The 20,253-nt window shown below is 50.0% G+C and overlaps 8 protein-coding genes and 1 non-coding gene across 12 annotated transcripts; 3 read left to right on the top strand and 6 right to left on the bottom strand.

Annotated features, from left to right (window-relative positions):
• Positions 1–946: 946 nt before the first annotated feature.
• FOIG_07829 (uncharacterized protein) lies at positions 947–2,328 on the bottom strand. Its single transcript, XM_031207532.1, has 2 exons — positions 2,265–2,328; positions 947–2,213 (listed from the first exon to the last, which is right to left on the bottom strand). The coding sequence occupies exon 2, from the start codon at positions 1,666–1,668 to the stop codon at positions 1,339–1,341; it is 330 nt and encodes a 109-aa protein (XP_031063065.1). The 5' UTR covers positions 1,669–2,213; positions 2,265–2,328; the 3' UTR covers positions 947–1,338.
• Positions 2,329–2,590: 262 nt separating this feature from the next.
• Positions 2,591–5,244, bottom strand: FOIG_07828 (uncharacterized protein). The gene is made up of 2 exons (XM_031207531.1): positions 2,806–5,244; positions 2,591–2,749 (listed from the first exon to the last, which is right to left on the bottom strand). Exon 1 carries the CDS (start codon positions 4,111–4,113, stop codon positions 3,784–3,786), a length of 330 nt encoding a protein of 109 aa, XP_031063064.1. The 5' UTR covers positions 4,114–5,244; the 3' UTR covers positions 2,591–2,749; positions 2,806–3,783.
• A 515-nt stretch (positions 5,245–5,759) lies between these two features.
• Positions 5,760–10,577, top strand: FOIG_07827 (uncharacterized protein). Of its 4 annotated transcripts, none has more exons than XM_031207529.1 (2): positions 5,760–7,022; positions 8,327–10,577. In XM_031207529.1, the coding sequence occupies exons 1-2, from the start codon at positions 7,011–7,013 to the stop codon at positions 9,701–9,703; spliced, it is 1,389 nt and encodes a 462-aa protein (XP_031063062.1). In that variant the 5' UTR covers positions 5,760–7,010; the 3' UTR covers positions 9,704–10,577. The 4 variants fall into 4 exon arrangements, with proteins under 4 accessions (XP_031063062.1, XP_031063061.1, XP_031063063.1 ...); XM_031207528.1 differs by having other exon boundaries at positions 6,999–7,697; XM_031207530.1 differs by having other exon boundaries at positions 6,999–8,230.
• On the bottom strand, positions 10,467–12,838 carry FOIG_07826 (26S protease regulatory subunit 6B). Its single transcript, XM_031207526.1, has 4 exons — positions 12,423–12,838; positions 12,321–12,362; positions 12,169–12,267; positions 10,467–12,115 (listed from the first exon to the last, which is right to left on the bottom strand). The coding sequence occupies exons 1-4, from the start codon at positions 12,575–12,577 to the stop codon at positions 11,146–11,148; spliced, it is 1,266 nt and encodes a 421-aa protein (XP_031063059.1). The 5' UTR covers positions 12,578–12,838; the 3' UTR covers positions 10,467–11,145.
• Positions 12,839–13,524: 686 nt separating this feature from the next.
• FOIG_07825 (uncharacterized protein) lies at positions 13,525–15,704 on the top strand. The gene is made up of 3 exons (XM_031207525.1): positions 13,525–14,038; positions 14,140–14,207; positions 14,261–15,704. Exons 1-3 carry the CDS (start codon positions 13,879–13,881, stop codon positions 14,933–14,935), a joined length of 903 nt encoding a protein of 300 aa, XP_031063058.1. The 5' UTR covers positions 13,525–13,878; the 3' UTR covers positions 14,936–15,704.
• On the top strand, positions 15,616–15,731 carry FOIG_07824. The gene has a single exon (XR_004093434.1). It is a non-coding gene; the product is annotated as a 5S ribosomal RNA (ribosomal RNA).
• A 99-nt stretch (positions 15,732–15,830) lies between these two features.
• FOIG_07823 (uncharacterized protein) lies at positions 15,831–16,583 on the bottom strand (the record flags this gene model as incomplete). The annotated part of the gene is made up of 1 exon (XM_031207524.1): positions 15,831–16,583. The coding sequence occupies one exon, from the start codon at positions 16,581–16,583 to the stop codon at positions 16,113–16,115; it is 471 nt and encodes a 156-aa protein (XP_031063057.1). The 3' UTR covers positions 15,831–16,112.
• Positions 16,584–16,608: 25 nt separating this feature from the next.
• FOIG_07822 (uncharacterized protein) lies at positions 16,609–17,337 on the bottom strand (the record flags this gene model as incomplete). The annotated part of the gene is made up of 1 exon (XM_031207523.1): positions 16,609–17,337. The coding sequence occupies one exon, from the start codon at positions 17,335–17,337 to the stop codon at positions 16,609–16,611; it is 729 nt and encodes a 242-aa protein (XP_031063056.1).
• A 474-nt stretch (positions 17,338–17,811) lies between these two features.
• Positions 17,812–20,153, bottom strand: FOIG_07821 (uncharacterized protein). Its single transcript, XM_031207522.1, has one exon. The coding sequence runs from the start codon at positions 19,993–19,995 to the stop codon at positions 18,160–18,162; it is 1,836 nt and encodes a 611-aa protein (XP_031063055.1). The 5' UTR covers positions 19,996–20,153; the 3' UTR covers positions 17,812–18,159.
• Positions 20,154–20,253: the final 100 nt, after the last annotated feature.

Below are 20,253 nucleotides of genomic sequence, written 5' to 3'. Positions count from 1 at the left end.
CGACATACGACTACGAGCTACAACTTGGTTACTGGAGATTGTGGACTGCGTCAGCAGATGTAGCGATGCGTGAGAGAATTCTGGTCGGTGGAAAAAGTCGACAGTATGCCCCCGAACCCGCTGACGGGTGACGGGCTCGAGAAAATACAGCGCCTTTTGTGCCTTGGTATGCTGGATGGTGAAGGAAGCGGGGTATCCTGTACCTAGCTAGCTCAGCACGTCTTTTGCTCCAGTAGGAGATTTGGCTTCGTTACAGCCACCCAGACGAAAAATACACAAACAAACAAACAAACAAACAAAACAAATTTGCAACGACCCCAAGGACTACTCCGTGGTCTACCTGAATATCATGGCTTGAAACATTCCCTTTGAGACGAATACCACCCTCACCGATATCGGAAGTATTCCTCGATTTCATATAGACAAACTTGACATGAGTCCGGGGGCTTTCGTCCGGGTTGAATCGGGGTTGAGTGATCTCCAGCTAGCAATAGACAATTAAGCACCGGCTCTGGACTAAAGACTCCTATCCACGATTGATCGTCGCATGAACCCAAATTCTGTGGTGCCCTGAGATAGGGCTGACTCGGACGGTTCTCTCCAAGAGTCCCGCTTTTGCTCCTCCACACGAGATTCTCAACTTGGAATACGAGTAAGACAGACTGGATACAGACAAAGGACATCCCTTCGTGCTCCCAGCTGCAAGAGACGGCCAAGGTAACGGCTGATAGGACACGGAACAGCTCCGGAGCGTCTTTGGGCTCAACATATTTTCAGCCATATGACGAATTTGCTTGAAGTTCATGACAACTGCATGATGTTTAGTCCAGGGTATTCAAGAAGCCACCTGCAAGTTTTTGATTCAGCCATGAATTATTGAGCGTGCTCATTGATTCCTAATATGACTTCTCATAAATGATATCTTGCAGACACATCAAAGCCTCGCTGTCGGTAGATCGTCGACGACGTCAGAAAAGACATCGCATTCTAATCAGGTTTCACTCACTTTTGGCTCATTGACGATGTGGCTGAACGAACAAGGGGAGGAGTGTGAACTCGATAAACTATTGCTATGTGTCGGGCCTCATCTCTACGCCAACTGTAGAGACTCACTCCCTTGAGATCGTCACTCGTGTAACACCAAACTCCAGAACTCAACGGCCATCACGCGACCCCAGATTGCCCCTTTGAGATCGCCATCAAGCCTCAATGGAACCTGATCGAGGCTGAAAGCCAGACCCAAACTGAATGAAGCAATCCCTTCGCCCCATTGGGATACCTGGCGTCCAAAGTGAACCACAAATGCAATGCCATTATCTCGTGCCTGCAGCTCCATCGTTATATCGAGCTATGCCACTGTCTGAGACCTACACACACACGACCTATCATTGCTTGGCAGGAGATCATACCAAACATCTGTCTTGACGTACGGCAGATCCGCGAAAATCCGGCCCAACGGAACCAAATGATCGCTGGGAGGGAAGAGACGACAACGCGAAGAAGCAACGCTGAAACAAGCCCTCGGGAGCGAGACAAGCAGAAAGCCCCTTTGCAAGAACAGGATTGAAGCCGATCCACCGAGCTGATAGACGAGTACGACTCAAGAGTGAGCGTTGTTCCACTTGTATCAATGGCTGGGAGGATCAGCTCAAGGGATAGCAACGGCATTATGCATCTGCATCACTGACCAGACTTGGCTTCGGGACCGATCTAGGACCCAGTCGAAGATTCACGCAGGCAACGATCCTGGAGGAAGCTGGCACATGCCCGAGGTGGGGGCGTGAAGATGACCGTGAATTGCTTTTTCTGAGTCCAAGTCCATGGCCACGAGCACTTCTCTGCCTCCCTTGGCCGGGATTCCCGAGACTCAAGACTCAGCTGTTTTTTCTTTGACCCCCAGACTTATGGAGGTGCATGAATGATTATCGTGGCTTATCAAAAACAAGAAGGAGAAAAGAAACTCGGCGGAGTAAAGAGAGAAGAAGACGTGGAGCCCAGGGCGAGTGATCGTCGTAAACTAGACCTTAGAAGTCGTTAACCGATGGATGTTTTAGAAGCTGCATATGCAGGCGGATGCAGCCCAGTGTCCGTTTATCTCACTGCAACGGCGTTCCACGTTCCTAAAGATTATGAACAGCGGGCGTTGAGGGGTGTTGAGATATCATGATCTTCAGAGGGAGAGGAGGGAACGCGCCGAGCCGAGTCGTCTTATGCTGACATGACGTTTGTCAATAGGCAGGTTATCATTGGTGATGAATGCGTACGGATACTGTACAGCAGACGAGTTAGAAGTTGATTAATTGGCAGTCGTTAATCGCAGAGTCTGATTCGTCGCTGATCTTTATCAACGTTGCAGATATCCGAACAGGGGGTTGAACGACGCAACGCGTATCGGCAGCATGCTTGTTGGTTGGTCGAGTTCTTACAGTGCCTACAGTACAATAGGCCTCGGCCGAAGAATCCCATATTTTTTGCAGGTCATGCGCTGCGGGTGATGCTGCAGTGTTTGCGGCATGTACAGTGCATATGTCATGTATTGAAGATCCCAAGCATTGATCTACAGCGCCATGTTGACATTCGGACTCATTGCCAAGAGCAACGGATTCACAGCTAGTCAGATCCTTAATTCTCAGCTCTTATTGCTTGGTATACGATCTAGACTAAAATTATAAGCAATGCTATGATAACACACGTGGAAGAAACTGAACTCAAAACGCAATTGCCTGCTTTGCATTGCCGCGGTTGTCGCCTGTCAAACACACTCTCTCGGCGCGTGGGTGCAGGGATAGAGATCGTGGGACCTACTTGTTTGGAAGCCTTGACCACGATTTCCAGGGGTTGACCACGTCGTGGGCTCATCTTGACGTCCGCAATGTCCTTTGACAAATGACACTTGGGTCTTGTTCCAGGTAAGTGAAGTAAACGAGGACTTTTTGTGAATCCATATCAAGGGATCGCCTAGGTTGTATTTGCGGGCTATTGATGAGAAAAGAAAGGAAACGAAAGGAAGCTGAGGTTTCTGACTCTGTTACCATGAATCGTGAATCAAAAGTGTTTCAGCAAAAGCAAAAAAAGACACAAAAGAAGGAAATATCAGAGACAGCCTCACTCCCAGTCTCTCACGGATCTCGCTGTACCAAAGTGAATGTAAGTGACCCACCAGAACAGGGGTTTATTTTCTTCGTCGAAGGCTTCTGGAACAACTGTCACAAGTCATTCCCCCCTGGTCCCCCTTGGTCATTGCTCCTGGGGTCTCCGTTTTGAGTCCTTTTGTGGCCGGCTCCATCTCGCGCGAATAAAAAAGACAAGACGAGAAGAGAAGAGGAGACAAAACGATGGCGGCCCAAAGGTAACCTAAGCCTAACCAGGTTACCTTAGGCTAAAAAGATGAGGTACCATCGCATCGTATCGTATCCGCTCTCGGTACAGTAGCGGATGGTAGGCAAGGCAAGGCAAGGTAATCCACTGCTTTGGAAGCGAGAAGGAAGACGAGACAGTTTCGACATGTGCAAGACGAGGTATGCATGCGCATGTACGGATAGATTTGATGGACACGCGACAGGAGGGAGAGTCTCCAAAACATACTGAGGAGATGCTGAAAGTGATAGACTTTGCTTATTCCATCACACTCGGAAGCGACAACTTTGTCTCATCTCCTTCTCTCAGGGAGGAGATTATATCCAGGCCTCAGCTACCATAGCTCGCAGTCAATGCCACTCCAAGACAAGAGAACTTTAGAGTTCCCCGCATGAACGGATCAACTTTCCTTCTCTTTTCTCTGCTTCACATTGCACAGACTAGCAATGAAACGCAATAATAAATAAGCAGAATCGAACTGTGTCTGTGCGAACAGCCCCCTCGTGTCGTCGCCGTGAAAGCTGCTGTCATAATGACCATGGCCAACTGCCGCCCAGACCCTATTCGGGCTAGAGGCCGTTGTTTGATAGGCTCTCTTGGCTGTGTTTCGTTGCTGAAGATTGCGATGTTACCGTGTGTTTCTTGGCTATACCCTTTGACATTTGCTAAACGCAGGGTGAGCCGAGTGTTACGACAAATTGGTTTCATTGCTTGCTGAGTTGCTCCGAGTAGAGCCGTGCTCTGTTCGACCAACATGACGAGTACGTGAGAGAAGTGCAACGTTCAAGTACCGTTACGTCCGACCATTTCCTCCGAAATAAGAGGACCCCTTGCTTGCTCCATTGCTTCGATTTCAACGCACGCGACGAGTGGAGTATTCCATCGGGTCCGTCCCCATAAGTGCCTCAGCATCGGGATCCCCCTCCAGACTTTTGTTGACCCCGTCCGTCATCTAGGCTCGCTCTAGAAGCAATCCTGACAAACAAGTTCGGTTCCCTTCTCTTTGCCCCCGACTAGTAGTTTTGGCTTAGACATAACAGCCAGAATTGGCCGTCTAATTTGTCAAGACAGCAGCCAGATCAGAGGAGGAAGTGTCTCTAGGAAGTTCCGTGTTGCTCATCGGGATGGTTTACATACAGCCAGGCTTGGCGTAGCAGCTAAGAAAACAAGCCGAGAATTCATCCATTGACTTGGTGGCTGGGCAAGCGGAACAGGCCCCACTGGTACCAAAATTTCCCCTGGGGCCGGCGCTCGGAGGCTTGGAACCTGAGCAAGGGGATGCAAGAAGACTTGAGACCTCTGTTCTAAGTGACAGAAAATACTTGGGTAGTCTTTGGAGAAAGTTTGACAGACCTTTAGACCACTTATTTTTGGCATCTCGGCGACGAAGGTATTCAACTAATAAGCAAGGCTAGGAAGTTATCGTTGTCGTAAAGATCCGATCCTTGAAAAGGTTAATAAGGTATTGGGATAGTCTCTCTCACTGGAGCAAAGGCATCGGCGGACCGGGTGTCCAACCGAAGGACCCTTATTACGACTGGTTATTCCTGCTTGTTACCGTCGTTCCTTAACATTTGTTGGTGGGTCATGTCATGATATGAAGCAACTCAAGAGAGGTACGAGACCATGTTCATGTTGAAAGCAATGGCCATCGTGATGCTTGATATTGGAGGTAATTGTATCCTTGAATATCTTGCGGTGAGAAATCTCTTGCCGGTGCTCCATTGCGGATTCATCGTCATAGATGAAGATGAAAAACTTGGTGTGTGAATGTGGATAGGATGTGGATGCTAAGGAACAAGAAGATGATTTTAGCGTATCCGAGAAATGTGGTTTCCCACGGTAAAGTTAATCATCCACAGCTGCCGTCAAATTGCTGGTTGGAACATTCATGTGACTTGACTGTTTCTCTCAGATTAATATTAGATACGAAACTCACCTCTAACAATCAACCCTTGATACATAATGATGCCCAAACAATTCATCTTCGCACAGGACGCATCGCACGCCCACACACGTTTAGTACAAGGGGGGGTTTGATTGTAGTTGACTGTATGACTGAGACTGCCCTGACGTGCCGGGTGCCGTCAATTCCAACCATACCATACCCTAGACAAGAGAGAATATCTCAGCTAAATTATCGAGCTAAAGAAGGAAAAAAACAGCGAAGTGGGATTGGATGAATCGGCATGGGCATGGATATCAATTACCCACCCACACGATCCTTGTCCTTTCTAGCTTGTCTAGCTTGTCTTTAGTACGGTACCCACCGAATGGAAGCAATGGAGACGAGTTTCCCCAAGTCATATCCTATTGGATCCCGTTTATTGATTGATGTGAAATATCCCAGGCCCTTTTTCCCTTGGTCAAACGGTTTCTCAGGTTCGCGAGGGGCCATGTCTTAAAAAACGCCCACCCCCACAGCCACGAGAATTGACATCTACTTGTACTATCGAAACCAAAGCAAAGAAACCTCGACTCGACTCACCTCTACGGACTGAATGACAACGGTGATGATGATGGATTAGAAAATCACCAGCTACTTTCTCGGTGTCTTTCCATTTTACTTTGCCCTTGAATACAGGCATCGTCATCCTTAAGCTCGGCTTCATTCACTCAGAAACTCAAACTAAACCTTGTCCGTCCGATCCCGTCGTTTCCGTCGAATCCTCTCCAATTGCCATCCTCCTCTTCCATAATCTCTCCCTCATCTTTCTTTGTCGATACGATTATTTGGGTTTACCCATTCTCTCGCTCTGGCTCTGGGGCTGCAGCCGCGACTTTCCGCCGCCGATATTCCGTCCGTCTACCGGAGCTCTCTACATTAATTGCCCCTCCCTTTCTCTCTGTCTCTCTTACGCCTCATCAACCTGAACTGGGTTGCTGCAGTTCCTTGTCCTTGTCGACTTATTTCCCCGCGCAGCGTAACTTTGCGAGCGAGTCAAAGGCCATTCTTGTCTTCTCGGTTAACCTGATACGTTTATTTAACGACTCGATTTCTTTGTTCGACAATCTTGCCCGGAGCAATTGCACATCTTGGGTGCTGCCACCTTTACCCATACCGTACTGTACCGTACCATACCTTAGCACACCCTGGTCGAATCGGACATCGAACCAAGCAGAGAGCTCCGAAAGCAAACACCCCTACATCCAATTCAATTCGATTCATCCGAACAAAGACAGTCCCTGGCCTGTCTGGTCCACCGAAAACCCAATTGAACCGAATCGAATCTTCAACAACAGCTACTACTGTCCTGTCCTGTCCTGTAGCCCTACTGCACTCCGTCTGCAACTGCAACTGGAACTGCAAGCACTGCACGAGCCATTCGTACTACCACGCCCACGCCTAATTACTTGTACCTACGCACGCCCTCGTCGATCCGGCCCCTGCTCGCGCCTCAAGGTCTCGCCTCGATACCTCTTGACTCTCTCCCTCTACAAACTTATTTACGACCGCGACGCCCCGAAAACCAGCTTCAGCTTTAAATCAAGCTTACAACACAGCACAGCTCTCCCCGCCGTCCCTTGTGCAGTCTCGTGCTGCCAAAAGGGAGACCCCATCCCTGTCTCGCAGTGTCGCCCAATCGTCGATAATACTTTGATACTTACGTTTTTTCCTCTGCCGCGATTCGATTCCGAGACGACGATACGTCATGACATACATTGTAAGTGTACAACACAAGCTTCCTTCAAGGTCAAATCTCCATGTCTCGACTTGACATGTCTCGCTTTGCTTTGCTTTGCTTGTCTTTACTTGACTTGGCTCTCTTGTACAACCACATGCCAATTCCTGCCACGTCCGACGTCGCACCCTCCACGCTCCGAGCTGCTTCCTCCGCCCTGGTCAATGAAGGCATCACACGCCATGCATTGACTTCACATGGTCGATAGCTTGTCTCAGCAGATCCCTGTCAGCCATGAATGAATGCTTTCCTCCTTGAGCCTTTGACTCTCTGCACGTCCCTAGGTCGAGCAGTCTCGCCCGCCCTGTTGGGTCCAGACATTTCTGGTACCTTTCTTTACCAAAGATCTCACACACACACACTCACTTCTATCATGTATCATGATTCCTTACCATGGTCCCATTCCTATTCTTGTCCATCCATCCATACACAGCAACCATGTCTTGGCTCTCATCGATGTTGCTTCTCGACGTCGCTTTCAACCTTCCCTTGCTTTTATCCCCCTTGGCTTCATCCTCACATCCCTTCCCTTTTCACACCCTCGCTCTCGTTTCCTAGCTGCCAGTCCGTTGACGGCCCGTCTGCCGTACCTCCTAATGGCCCCCGAGCCGCCCGCTGTCTGACATGCACTTTCACCCTCACATACACCCTGTCCTGGCCTGTCCTGTCCTTTCTTTATCCCCATCGCATCGCATCGCATCCCACATCCCACGCACCCAGCCCAAGTCTTTACTTGTCTTGTCTGCACACCCTTGACTAGGCACGAACAATACACAGGCGCACACAGACATGCACTTACATCCACACCGCTTCACCGCTTGACTGTGATTGCCCTGCCCTCGATTCAGCGTTGGTAGTTCCGGGGCAATCATGCTTCTTACTGGAATCCCAACTCACCGGTGCCACATCACTTCCCTACCTCAGCCCCATGACCTCAAGAACGGCCCGTTGCCGGTAAGAGAGGAGCCAGGGCGACCAAAACAAGCTGTCTCCGTACACCGAGATATATCACCACTTGCTTTGTTCCTATAATACCATGTCTCCCATCGCTACCCCTTGCAACCCTCCTGTTCTGAGGTCTATTTATCCATACATGATCTATCCCTGCCCCATAACGTCATGAGCTTTTTGACACGATATACTTCCCCAGAGCCATCCTTTGTTACTATGATCAATTCTCTCGGCAGCTTGTACATTACCTACCACTTTGATCTACTGTTGTTCTCGCGCCAACTGGCCATCTGCTCGCAATGCGCAAGAATCAACCACTAATGGCGTCTTTCCAGCTATGTCTTGCCCACTACTGCGACCTCCATGGCCCGACCCCTTTGATGGTCACTGAGGGTCTACCTGCCTCATGTACTGTCTGCTTTGAAGATGGTGCAGATCCTGCCGATAACAGACCACGATCCAGCGCGCATGCATCGTCGACTGCTCTCAACGACGCATTAAAGAACCTCGACCTATCTCGGAGCGCTTCAATGCCAGCGTCCGAACAAGAGGCTCAGGCGCAACGTGCAGCCCTATTGCGAAACTCTAGCAATTCTGGCGCAACTCCCACTGCTATCGATACTCCTCCTGAAAGTCCACGACCGGCCCCTCCTCATCCTCGGCGCGATTCGAGTTTCCGAAGAACCTATGACGAGACTGTGACAAAGAAACAAGGCCCTTGTGATAACTGCGCAATGACCTTGCCGCGACAGCAAGCGGGATCAAATAGTGTTCATCTCGCAAACAATACTCGTGGACCAACATTGCGCACTCGTGCGCCAGCAGAACGGGTTTTCGGCGCAGGAGGTCAGGCATCGCCTCCCAATTCCCAGACCTCGAGTGATACCGATGGAGAGCGGGACGAGGACCCTCGGGCTCGGCAAAGAATAACACCCTCGGTCAGCTCGCGCAATACCTCGCGATCAAGCAAGAGTGGTGGTACAGGCAATTCGACCGCAGCAGAACGGACACCCTTTCATGTCCACTACGTCGACTATACATCTACCCATGATCCGGTCCTACCCGACTCTTTCTCTCTTATTCGAGCATCTTGCTTGCGCACTCTATCCTTCGAGACGTTACCCCGTGCTCCATCTACGGCAAACCCCACTTCACCCGTTGCGACCTCTTCTCCGGCCTTTGTCACTACACAAAGCGCCGGCTCGGCTGTCACAGGCGGCCCCATCTTTTTCGGCGACGCCCTCGCCGGTTACACGACGGCTTATATCTTCCGTATTCCTGATGTACACGCACGGGGCCATAAGAGAGTGTATGCCTTCTTGGCGCTTAGTACTCACCGAGAGCGCCTGGCCATGAAGACATTTGCTGTGGTCTCGACCGCTTTTCGCGAGCTCGCTACATGGATCCAGCAACTGGCTGAAGCCGAGGCCGAGCGAGCGGCCGAGAACTCTCCTATTGGTAGCAGCATCTATGGGGGTGGCTATGCACCACCACCACCAACTGTCGAATCCTCTGGAGGCCCTGATCGCAATGGAAGCAGCTTTCTGACAGGTGGTAGCGGGTTCACCCGACGGATGGGAGGTGGCCCTGGTGCCTCAGCCCCAAAAGCCCGTGGTCTAGCGGAGATTGTTGGACAGCCTGATATCTTTATCGAGCTGCACCGGCGTTTCGTGCACCTTCTCTTTGAAGTTGGTGTCACCTTGAGCTCGTAATGAGCTGCTTATGCCTATTGGCATGCTCTATACGTTTTTCTGCTTCGGCATACCCAAGGCCATTCCTTAGGATCAGGATGACTTCTTCTACCCTGTCTTCTCGGGATGATCTGGTCGCCGCAGACATACCCCAGCCTTACCAATGCAACTCTCCACGCCCTACCCAATGATACTGAACCGGTCAAAATTCGATTCGTCCTTGTTGGCTGGGCGCTTTTTTGTCCTTTTGGAGCAATAAGCGATGTATGATTTTACATACAAGCATACTTATTCGAGAGTAATGGCAATGGCAATGGCTAATCGTAATACCTCAATGAAGCAACGATCTCGGTCGATAGCTGCACTCACTCAAGACCTACTGGTCTTTTCTACATTTCCTTTTCGCAATGCTCGAGGATTCTTGGCAATGCTGCTTACACCTTCCCGCAAGACCGGGGAGTTATACCCAGCGGCCGACTTGCCAAGAGCCTCGTGTAACTGTATTCTTACATGTTTCGGAAGGGCTTTACGGCGTTGTCATTCGGCATATTTAGCACGGGCATTTGATTCCCATTTGGTTCTTGTAGCGTGTTTGTTATCTACTTTTGTGCGCAGAGAACTCGTCAGGACGGGAACTCTAAGGAAGCGGGCGAAACAAAATAGACGGATAGCGAGTTGGGGGAAACAAACCCGAAAAGATGGACGGAATAATGGAGTTTGTGGCGAAATAACTGTATTTTACAATCCTTTACCTGTTATCACTTGTCAGATGGAGATCAACAGCCAGGAGTTGGCACGGTTTTATTGATAGACTTGTACGGAACATAGACAGGAAAATGTTATGAAATGGAAAACTACGGTTATTTACGATTAACTTGACCTTCAAAATACCCCATTGTTGTGTGCTATTGTGCGTGGTTATCTGTGAAGTTCGCATGCCTAAGATTGAGAATTCGGAACTATCAAGCGACTGAGGATGAATAATTGGCCTCCGGGTTGAATTGTTGGGAACTTGGACCTCCAATCCCGATTACACATACCATTTACTGTTTATCGCCGCTGACTTTCAAAAGGCCACATTGATGCATGCAGCAGAGTATCACCAATGTTACCTCTGAAGTCGCATCCCACTTTGTTGGCTGCAGTATCTTGCTGTGACCGGACAAGTTGCTCAGAAACATGTGATAGTCTGACATACAGAATGGTAAGATTCCTTGAGATGTAACTCGAAGCACACATCGCGTAAATCAATCAGTTCACCGGTGTGAACCAAAGAGACAATTTCATATCGCTTGCGCCGTCAATCGGCACGTTGATTAATCCTAATCTACCTTTCGCTCTAATCCGCCTCCCTTCATATGGACTTTTCCTTCCATATCCCCTTGGTCTGATAGTTGACGTATGTAATACAGGATAGATGACACACAAGGGTGCGTGAAATGATAAACAGACACCAAGTGGGTCTATTTGTAGAAATCAAACTTGTTCTCTTCGCCGGTACCCTTGACCTGGCTTGAGTAGGCGTCCTCGAGATCACTCTGAATGATGTTGTAACGGTTCTTACGGACAGCACGGAGACCAGCCTCCTGCATGATCGCAGCGATGACAGCACCAGACAGAGGGTCGTTTCGGACGATAAGGGAGTCGAGATCGACTTCGGGAGCCAGACTCATCTTGCCGGCGATGGTGGAGAAGATGAGACGTCGTTCACGGCGATCTCGCAGAGAGGGGAATTCGATCTTTCGGTCGAGACGTCCAGGTCGGAGAAGAGCAGGGTCAAGAGTATCGGCTCGGTTGGTGGCCATGATGACCTTGACGTTAGCGGTCTGATCGAAACCATCCATCTGGTTGAGAAGTTCGAGAAGAATACGCTGGACTTCTCGATCGGCACCGGTCTGGGCGTCGAATCGCTTGGTGGCAATGGCGTCGATTTCATCGATGAAGATAATAGCGGGAGAGTTCTCGCGAGCCATGCGGAAAACATCACGGACCATTCGGGGACCCTCACCGAGATACTTCTGAACGAACTCGGAACCGACAACTCGGATGAAGTTGGCGGTGGTTGAGTTGGCAACGGCCTTGACCAACATAGTCTTGCCGGTACCAGGAGGGCCGTAGAGCAGAACACCTCGAGGGGGGTCAATACCGATCTGCTTGTAGAGGTCAAAGTGTGTCAAGGGGAGCTCGACAGCTTCGCGAATCTCCTGCTTCTGCATGTCCAGACCACCGACATCGGCGTATGTCACATCGGGCTTCTCGTCGGCGCCAAGCATAGCAATGGAGGAGTCGGCCTCGGGAGGAAGAATATCGACAAGGGCGTTGGAGTGTCGATGGAGGGCAACCGAGGAGGAAGCCTTAAGCTTCTCCCGGTCGAGGGTAGAGAGGATTCTGACGACATAGTTGGATCCGGTGCTAGACTGCACAATTCCAGTACTTGAGATGCTGGTTAGCTCGTGTAGAATTGTCGGTTGCAGGTGAGCACATACTTTTGGTCAATAGCCTCCATAAACTGTCCTATAACTAATGGCACGCTCTGAATCCGCTTGATTTCTTCTTGAGCCCGTACAAGCTCACGCTTCAAACTCCTGCAAAGAATCAGCAAATCATAACTAGGATTCAGACGGGATTGATAAATTACCTTTGCTCATCCTTGATATACTCTTCTTGCAGCTGGATGTACCTATTCGAAAGCTATCAGTTTCCCCGCAACTTTGCGATATCTGAGACTGGAGTATCGTACTCTAGTTGCCTCTGGAGCTTCTTGAGGTTCGCGTAGTCGTCTCCTCCATCGGTTGATACACCCTCGAAGTTATCAATTGTGGGAATGGTTGAGTGCGCGGCCCTCTTGTGAGGTGCCACTTGGTTTGCTGGGTTTTCGACAGCGACGTCACCCATTTTTGCGCTTCTACTGTGTGGGTAAGATAGGTGAAATGATCGTGAGAATGGGGTGTAGATAGAAATACGCGTCGAGCCTGGAAAGCGATTGTCGTCGGGAGATACAGCGCTTGGTTGTTGTTTCGGTCGTTGAGGGAGTGATGGAGCTGCTTCGAGATGATGCCAGGCGCCAGTAACGACGACGACGACACTGGAAGCTAAGGTGAGCTAGCGCGGCTTGAAATCTTAGTCATCTGGATTGAGCTTGACTCACGTGATCTGTCGACGTCAAGAGCGAGAGCAATGAGGGTCCAGACTCGATAGCTTTGATTGGCTCATGATTCTCTTTCACAGGCAGGGCGAAGTGGGGTTGCAAGCTTGCAGCAGCTGCAAGGCTCCAAGGCTCCAACGACCCCAGTGCGAGCTTCAGTGAATCAGATTGGCCGATTATCGGGGGGATCTGCCTCCACACAAAGACCAAAGACGTGGGGACCCTGAAGGGGGACGTTTCTAGCCTGGTACATGAGAGCTACAGCGGATGAAGTGCCTCTGTACTTTTGGCACTTGACCCTTCTGAGGCTGTATAAGCTGGGGGAATGTCTTATTAGTGGCGTTGAACTGATTCAGTCTAATGTTGAAAGATGGCGGGTTTTGCGGTGAGAATAGACTCATGACCCTGTCGATAAGCCTGCCCCGCGATGTTCGGTGAGAGGATGCAAGGTGAATCGTGAATCGTGAATCGTTCATACAGTATTTACAGTATAGAGTATTATTATTGTTAATTGTTAGGGAGGAGCTGCTCGCTTGTCTATACAGTACATGTATCTTTATGGATCGTCTCATGTAAACTCAAGTACCCGGTTGGATTGTGGCTTATCAGCGTCGGATCACTCGCCTGTTCACGGGATGATGCGGCGGTGATTCACTGGTCGGCGGCCGAGGAGCAAGGTAAGGCAATCGACAAGTCACCTCACTCACTGACTGGTACCTCTTTGAAACCACCTTCTACCTTCTGACTTGTTCAACCTCCAACCAACTCAACCTCTTTGTCTTTTTGCTCTCTTTTCGATCGCCTTTCTCGCACAAGCCATCCTCACGTCTCTTATCACCTTAATCTATTACTTACTGCTCGGCGTGTCTTTGTTGCGTCATTCTACGGATACTGCTGCCATCTCCTCCCCAAACGCCGTCATCTTCCCTCCCTCCGCTGCCGTTTTCGACTCGGCCAGCCTCTCGTCACACACACGATACCCCTCGTTTCATCTTGAGTTGCTTGTTTGTCTCTGTCTAGATACTCCAGCAACCTCAACATCGCACATACAATGTCGTCCTCTATCGCCATTCCCGCTGGCCCCTCGGCTACCCGCCCATTCCATAAGGGCACCGGCTCTTCTACAAACAGCCCGTTTGGCACTCCTTCGTCTTCTCCTCCGTCAGCCGGAAAGGACAAGGCCCTGCACAACCGCCGTCCGAGCCTCCTGAGTAAGTGAAGCTGGATCATCCCCCGCCTCACACGATTGCAGCGACAATGATACGATCGTCTTATCATGCACCCGCAGTCGTTTGCTGACTTGTCTTTGTAGGCTCTTCACTCTCCAAACAAGAATGCACCGTCATTAACGTCGGCGATCCGGAAGGCACTCCCCGATTGGTAAGTGTCTCGACAATATTATACTTGGTTTCAGGTGTACTGACTTTCCATAGATCTCCTACCTCTCCTCCAGCCAGGGTTTCGCCTGGAACCCCGGTATGTTTCACTTGTATCATGAATGGCCTCTCCACGAGTCACGGCTAACAACTGGTAGAAATCTTTCTCCCATCTTATATCGACTGCGACTATGTTCCCCTCGAGAACCGCCGGGACCCAGTCCACGAGATCATTCTGACCGACGACGAGTCCAAGAACCTGCTACCCCATTAAATCGCCTGACATTATATCGCATACACAGACCAGGCCACGATAGACATTTTCTTCTCACGAGATTCCCGATTCAACGACAGGCCTGCTATTATTCAGTTATTGTTTTTATGGCGTTACGATTCCCGCGGCTTTTTACTTTACTTTCCTTGCCTTTCCTTTCAGTCAAGCAAGACATGACACTTGTTTTAGGCCTGTCGACGCATGGGCATTGTTCGGTGGAGTATGGTTTCGGGACAGGGTCCCTGGTCAATCGGCTTGACAGCCTCACTTTTAGGTTTTGGCTTTGGCGGAGTAGACAAGACATGGCAAAGCATCCATCACTTCAGCGTCCGGCACATTCGGTATCAATCTTGGGAATTGGATTGGGGGAACGCCTGGATTCGCGGGCTAAATGGAAGAGGTTATTTCACTTCTTGGGGGTCTTGAGACCAAACTGTTTCGTTCTTTTTCCTCACTAATTTTGCGGCTGGACTGTTTTGTTCTTGAGGGATGGTGGCGTTGAGGTAGGACGGTGTTTCTTTGTTTGTAACTCTCCTCAATTCACATGACTTAACTTGATCATCGCTCAAATGACACCTGCGATGTTGATCGCTTCCCCGCTGGGGCCAATCACCGATGGCCGATATGAGCCGGCCCCCTACCGAGAACTCGCCCGGACCGAAGCTAACTGTACGGGGCCGGCCGGTGAACCTCCATGTCATTCAAGCCCAAGAAACAAGTTCCGTCTTCGGTATTGGTGATCGACGTCAGATTGACAGAGATCAAGTCTCATCGTCGCACGGATTATGTTGGATTGCATTACGCTATGGATCTTTGTAAAAACGGTTTGAGGGCACGGCCACGAGTCTATTACCGATTCCCGACAACGATTAACTTTGTTCCCATACCGACCAGTACCCGGTATCTGACTCAACCAACATCCATTGCCAAGAGCGCCATGGTGCAAAAATTATCTTTACAGCACTTTCGCATCTTGGGCAGCGATTTATGTCTTGATCGATAATGAGGCCTGCAATTCCGGGTGGCCTCGTTCTACAGGGTCCACCTTTTTCACCACAGTCGGTGAGATCTCACAACGATGCCTGGGGACACAACTCGGTATCATCATGAGCACAGTTTGCGAGTCTATCAAGCACATACGACCATAGCTCGTAGAAAATACGGGATCCCGTCTGCTCTCCCATAGTCAAGCTGCGAAGCGCTGGATTAGTAGTTGGGTCGGTGACGACCAGCGAATCCCCGGTGTTGTATGTTCTTTTTGTGGTGTTTTTGATGATTGCCAGGGACTGATTACTGCCTTTTTGAGAGCGGTTAGAGAGGTAGATGCAATGTTATAGAGTTTGTAACGGCAGAGTAATATGCGCTTATAAAAGCCAAACATAAGGTGTTGTTAAATAGCCTTGCTTCTTGAACTGTTTATGTGCAGGCCGATTCCGCTCCGTACCGTTTTACAGGGCCGGCGCCGACGGTGGGGCTCCGGTGCCGTTTTCGTGATTGCCCACCGGGGGGCCGAAGATGAACGCCCGTAGATTCCCCCCCGAGCATTTAGCGAGACGCACTCCCCTCCAAAGCAGACTCCTTGCAATGCATCTCGAATTTAATCAATGGTCAAATCTCACTCTTAGAATGCTTGCTTTAACTGTCGAGGCGTCCAGATATCGGCGATACCTTTCCAATGCCCTCCCAGATCCGGAGCTGAACGGGGCTTGCACTGAGTACTTCCACGGAGCCATACATGTTAGTGAGCAACTCGATTTTCTCGACACTGTCTGGAATCTTTTCACCGCCCTCTTCAAGTACCGTAGTCTCCCTCGTCTGCATTAATTCACTGTAGTATGATTCCATAAAAGAGTCATCCTTCACATCAACATCGTTTTCCCTCCCTCGCCACTCCTGATCCTCACGATAAAACGGGTTGGCAGCGAACTCACTGGCGACCTTCCATAGGTGCCAGCTCGGCTCTGGGTCAAGGTTCTTATAGACATTCTCGTAATCGCAGACAATCGCTGCCGCCGCGCACTGCCTCTTCATCTCGGGCACCTTTATGGCGAGAAGGCTAAGCATATCTGACTGCGGCTGCAGGGGCCACCATATGATGTAGGGCATCGGGACTCCGGGTGGCCAGCCGTCTTCAAACACGGAAGCGTCGTTGAGCATGATGCGCCGCGCCATTATGGCTCGCTGGATATGGGGCAGACCTAGCATAGATGGTGTCGTTCTTGATCTGGTCCGCCCACCAGCGAGCATACATGGTGTGATGTAAGACACCACGGATGACACAGTCCTGGTCCAGTTGCGTCAAGGTTCTTTCAGAATTGGCGAGCTGGGCATAGCGTTCGATGTTGCCGTCGTGAGCGGCCATCTGTGTCAATAAAGTCTTCTTCACCGTCGGCAGGTCCCGAGGGAGAGGACTGTAGAGAAGCTTCGCCTCGTCATCAGTCAGTGTGCCGTGCCGTTGGTCTACTTCTTGGTCCTCGAGGCCAAGATGCATGTCCTCTTTGATGCATGGAAGGAGGTCGTCGTTGGACCACCGTGTGATGCCTTGTCGAGCTGCCAAGCGCCATCGCACTTCGGTATTACCGTTCAGATACGCCGGGCATTCATAATCCATCAATTCAATGGTGCGTTTGCAGTCGTCCATAATGGCATAGCGAGATTTGAAACTCATGATCTCGTCATAGATGAGTCTCCCACCGTCTGTCTCGCTTTCTCGCGCCTCTTCAGCGATGGACACTTCAGGCAGGAGGTCAAGCTCCTGATAAAGGACGTGGTAACCTGCTGCAGCACATGCACGACCGACTTGGTAGCGCATGCCGGGGAATTTAGAGGCCAGTGAACGGTAGGTGTCCTCGGTGGCCATGTCGGGATGTCATATACAATATGGCTGCTCCTCTGCCGTCATCCGTTCCGGTATGTCGTTGCTCATGATGCGGCGAGCGTTGCGGGCTCGAGCGACCTGAGGCATTGAGGAGCTGAGGCGTCTGACGGGTTCACTCATGGCCGAGTGGTCGTGCAGGCGAATGCCCCGGATAAGCGCTGCGCGACTATCACGGTCTTCAAGGAGCCTCGGCACTCCATCACCGCGTATGGCCTTTTCCTGATCCGTTCGAAGTTCAAGGCGGTCCAACATTTTATTTATTTTTGTATCCTTCTTTGCGGGATAGAGGATGATGAGAGGCAAAGCTTCAGAATTTGGGTCGTTGATTTGTTGATTAAAGGGATGACAAACTCGGTCATTTAGAGGAAGTAAAAGTCGTAACAAGGTCTCCGTTGGTGAACCAGCGGAGGGATCATTACCAGACATGGGAGGGGTCAAATATTCTTGCCAAGGATGAAAAGATTATCCCTGCGTCCTCCCCTTCACAGCCCTCAGCTCCATAGATCCACAACAGTTCCAAATGTTACCTGATAGCTGCGATTTGAGCCACAAAACCTATGTCGAGATACGGCATCCAAGTTACTGTAGTAATAGGCTTCCAATGTAGCTTATGATAGGTTTAAGTTGAAGATGAACTTCCTCGACATTTACTTCCACGATCAGTACATCAAAGGTATTTCTGATGCACATGAACGCCGTGTTACATGACCAGTAGGATAGTTGTGTGGTTTTCCAAGTTCAGAGCCGGACCTATGGTAACCCCCTGTCCTCCCCAATTCACCTTTGAATCCGCCATAACATGTATCACGGAGTCTTCACCTCGTCAACCTCTTTATGTTCTTGCAACAAACTCAATTGAACCCAACTGGGGCAGCCACCCATATCCCAAGCATCGACCCGAAGCTCATAAGTCACAAGGTCCTCTTGGGAAGTTGGCATCTTGCGGAGAACAGCTGAAAACACAGTCTCTGGAACCCTAGCAGATCGTTTTACAGCACGGTCTGTATGTGCAACAAAAGATTTCTTGTACTGCGCACAAGCCCGAAAGAGAGCGTTCTTACGAGACTCATCGATGTCGTTGCTAGACTGCGAAAGTTCTCGAATAGTGCATGAAGCATCGTCGGTTGATATCATAATGTCGATCCGAAAGAGTGAGGATTGAGAGCCATGTGAACAGGCAACCCAGAGAGCCTTGAATGGGGACTCATGTATTGGAGTTTGTCGTTTCATCCAGTTGTCACTTGGATAAGACAAGACAATATCGAGGGAGCGTGTAGTTGTCGATGAGACTTGTGCCAATATCTTTAATTGCTTTGATGAAAGCATTGAAGAAGGCGGATTCGTGTCAAAGTCATTTGAACCTTCAAAGTAGCCACTGGGTCGAATGAATAGTTCCGTAGGTCGAAAATACGGGAGCAGTGTCTTGGGCACACCGATAAGTGAAAACGATTTAACTCTGCAATAGACCCGTCGTCGCGCCGACTCATAGTCACGTTCTATTAGGACACAGACAAGACTGTCCTCTGTCTCATATGATAGCCATGCAACTGGGGCCAGGTGAAGATCAGTAGGGAACAGAACATGCAGATTGATACGTAAACCACGGCTTGTGAACTCGGGAGGACTTGTTCGGACTGACTGCAGCGCAACGATGCTACGTTGGCCTCGAAACATGCGGCCATATTCCTTCTCGTGCAGGACTCGATATTCGATGCTCTGTTTCTCCGCATCAAGCTCAGGCTCAGAAGGGGGAGGAAATGCATGACCATGATCGACCATCTTCTGGTCCTGCGTGTGCTTTGAAGCTTGAGCATGTAGAGAATTCTTGGAGAATTGCGAGGGTGACCAAGCCAGAAACCCAGTAGAGGAGGTTTCGGAATCGGCTATTGGGTTATCTTGCTGGAGAGTCCATGCAAACATGCTATAGTCCTCTTCTTGTCGGAGAATCTGCTCCTGAAGTCGGATAAATGACTTGGCTCCTTCGCCATAGAGAAGAGGCATGTTGACATCGAACAAGCCCAACAAACAGTAGGCAAGATCTTCCTCTCTGGTTGTGGTTCGAGCCGATGCCCACGACATTCGCTCGGCGACATTGTATGATGAAGGATGGGAACCACGTAATACAGTGATTGGGATGCCAGTGGCACTTTCTATACTTGAAGCGAGACTCTTTTTTGTGCCGATTACGGTCCATTCTTTGGAGCAGAGCTCGACGATTTGAGGCGCGATCAGTTCCTGAAGTGTCCAACCTCTTGTGAACCACCTGCTTCTGCCGAACTCTGTGATATGAAAGACGTCCGTAATGGTAGATGTTTCTGTGGTGACATCTTGTAAATAAGCATAACAGACGGTCGCTTTTTGGTACCACTTGTACATGGAATTGATTGCCTCGGATAGCTCAGCGCTACTAGACTTGTCAATACAGCAAGTGTCGATCCACGCCCACTCGAAGCCATCTTGAGCTGCCTTTCTACAACAACCGACAAGTTTAGGGTAGCCTTGCTTCGAGGAAGAAGTCGGGGTGCCAATATCGCTGTAGAGGACCTCTTCTTCGGTCCATGTGTGACTGAGAATTGCGTAGGGAGGGACCTGTCCGATGAATTCTTTCAGCTGAAGAGTTGAGACATTTAATAGACGCATTGTAACAATTGAAAGAGCAGTGGTGGCTGGGACACTTGAGCTGCTTGAGAGTTTGGGACGGTGTAATCACGTTGACGGACAAGTAGAAGCAGGCTGTCTCGTGTAATTGTTCATCATTCGTCGTTGCTTGAGTGAGCTATGCCGAGACATGGCTGAGGATCAGCTTACAGCCGAGACAAACTCAGCGACAATTGGTCAGTTTTGGGTCAGGCTGCGACATTCCTCACCTAGGTTGAGTATCATTCACGATAGTTCATC

The sequence above is a fragment of the Fusarium odoratissimum genome (genome assembly GCF_000260195.1).
Source record: "Fusarium odoratissimum NRRL 54006 unplaced genomic scaffold supercont1.11, whole genome shotgun sequence".
In the NCBI taxonomy this organism is placed as follows: domain Eukaryota; kingdom Fungi; phylum Ascomycota; class Sordariomycetes; order Hypocreales; family Nectriaceae; genus Fusarium; species Fusarium odoratissimum.
The sequence above is the reverse complement of the archived record's forward strand: the minus strand, read 5'-3'. Positions and strand labels throughout refer to the sequence as shown.

Bases quoted from the DNA above. Each gene is read 5' to 3' on its own strand.
- FOIG_07826 (XM_031207526.1), bottom strand. From the start codon at position 12,577: ATGGGTGACGTCGCTGTCGAAAACCCAGCAAACCAAGTGGCACCTCAC. The intron at 12,268-12,320 runs GTAATTTATCAA...GATTCTTTGCAG, and splicing joins TATATCAAGGATGAGCAAAG to GAGTTTGAAGCGTGAGCTTG. The intron at 12,116-12,168 runs GTATGTGCTCAC...CAGCATCTCAAG, and splicing joins ATGGAGGCTATTGACCAAAA to TACTGGAATTGTGCAGTCTA.
- FOIG_07821 (XM_031207522.1), bottom strand. From the start codon at position 19,995: ATGCGTCTATTAAATGTCTCAACTCTTCAGCTGAAAGAATTCATCGGA.
- FOIG_07828 (XM_031207531.1), bottom strand. From the start codon at position 4,113: ATGTTGGTCGAACAGAGCACGGCTCTACTCGGAGCAACTCAGCAAGCA.
- FOIG_07825 (XM_031207525.1), top strand. From the start codon at position 13,879: ATGTCGTCCTCTATCGCCATTCCCGCTGGCCCCTCGGCTACCCGCCCA. The intron at 14,039-14,139 runs GTAAGTGAAGCT...TTGTCTTTGTAG, and splicing joins CCGCCGTCCGAGCCTCCTGA to GCTCTTCACTCTCCAAACAA. The intron at 14,208-14,260 runs GTAAGTGTCTCG...GACTTTCCATAG, and splicing joins CGGAAGGCACTCCCCGATTG to ATCTCCTACCTCTCCTCCAG.
- FOIG_07829 (XM_031207532.1), bottom strand. From the start codon at position 1,668: ATGCCGTTGCTATCCCTTGAGCTGATCCTCCCAGCCATTGATACAAGT.
- FOIG_07827 (XM_031207527.1), top strand. From the start codon at position 7,911: ATGCTTCTTACTGGAATCCCAACTCACCGGTGCCACATCACTTCCCTA. The intron at 7,995-8,326 runs GTAAGAGAGGAG...GCGTCTTTCCAG, and splicing joins TCAAGAACGGCCCGTTGCCG to CTATGTCTTGCCCACTACTG.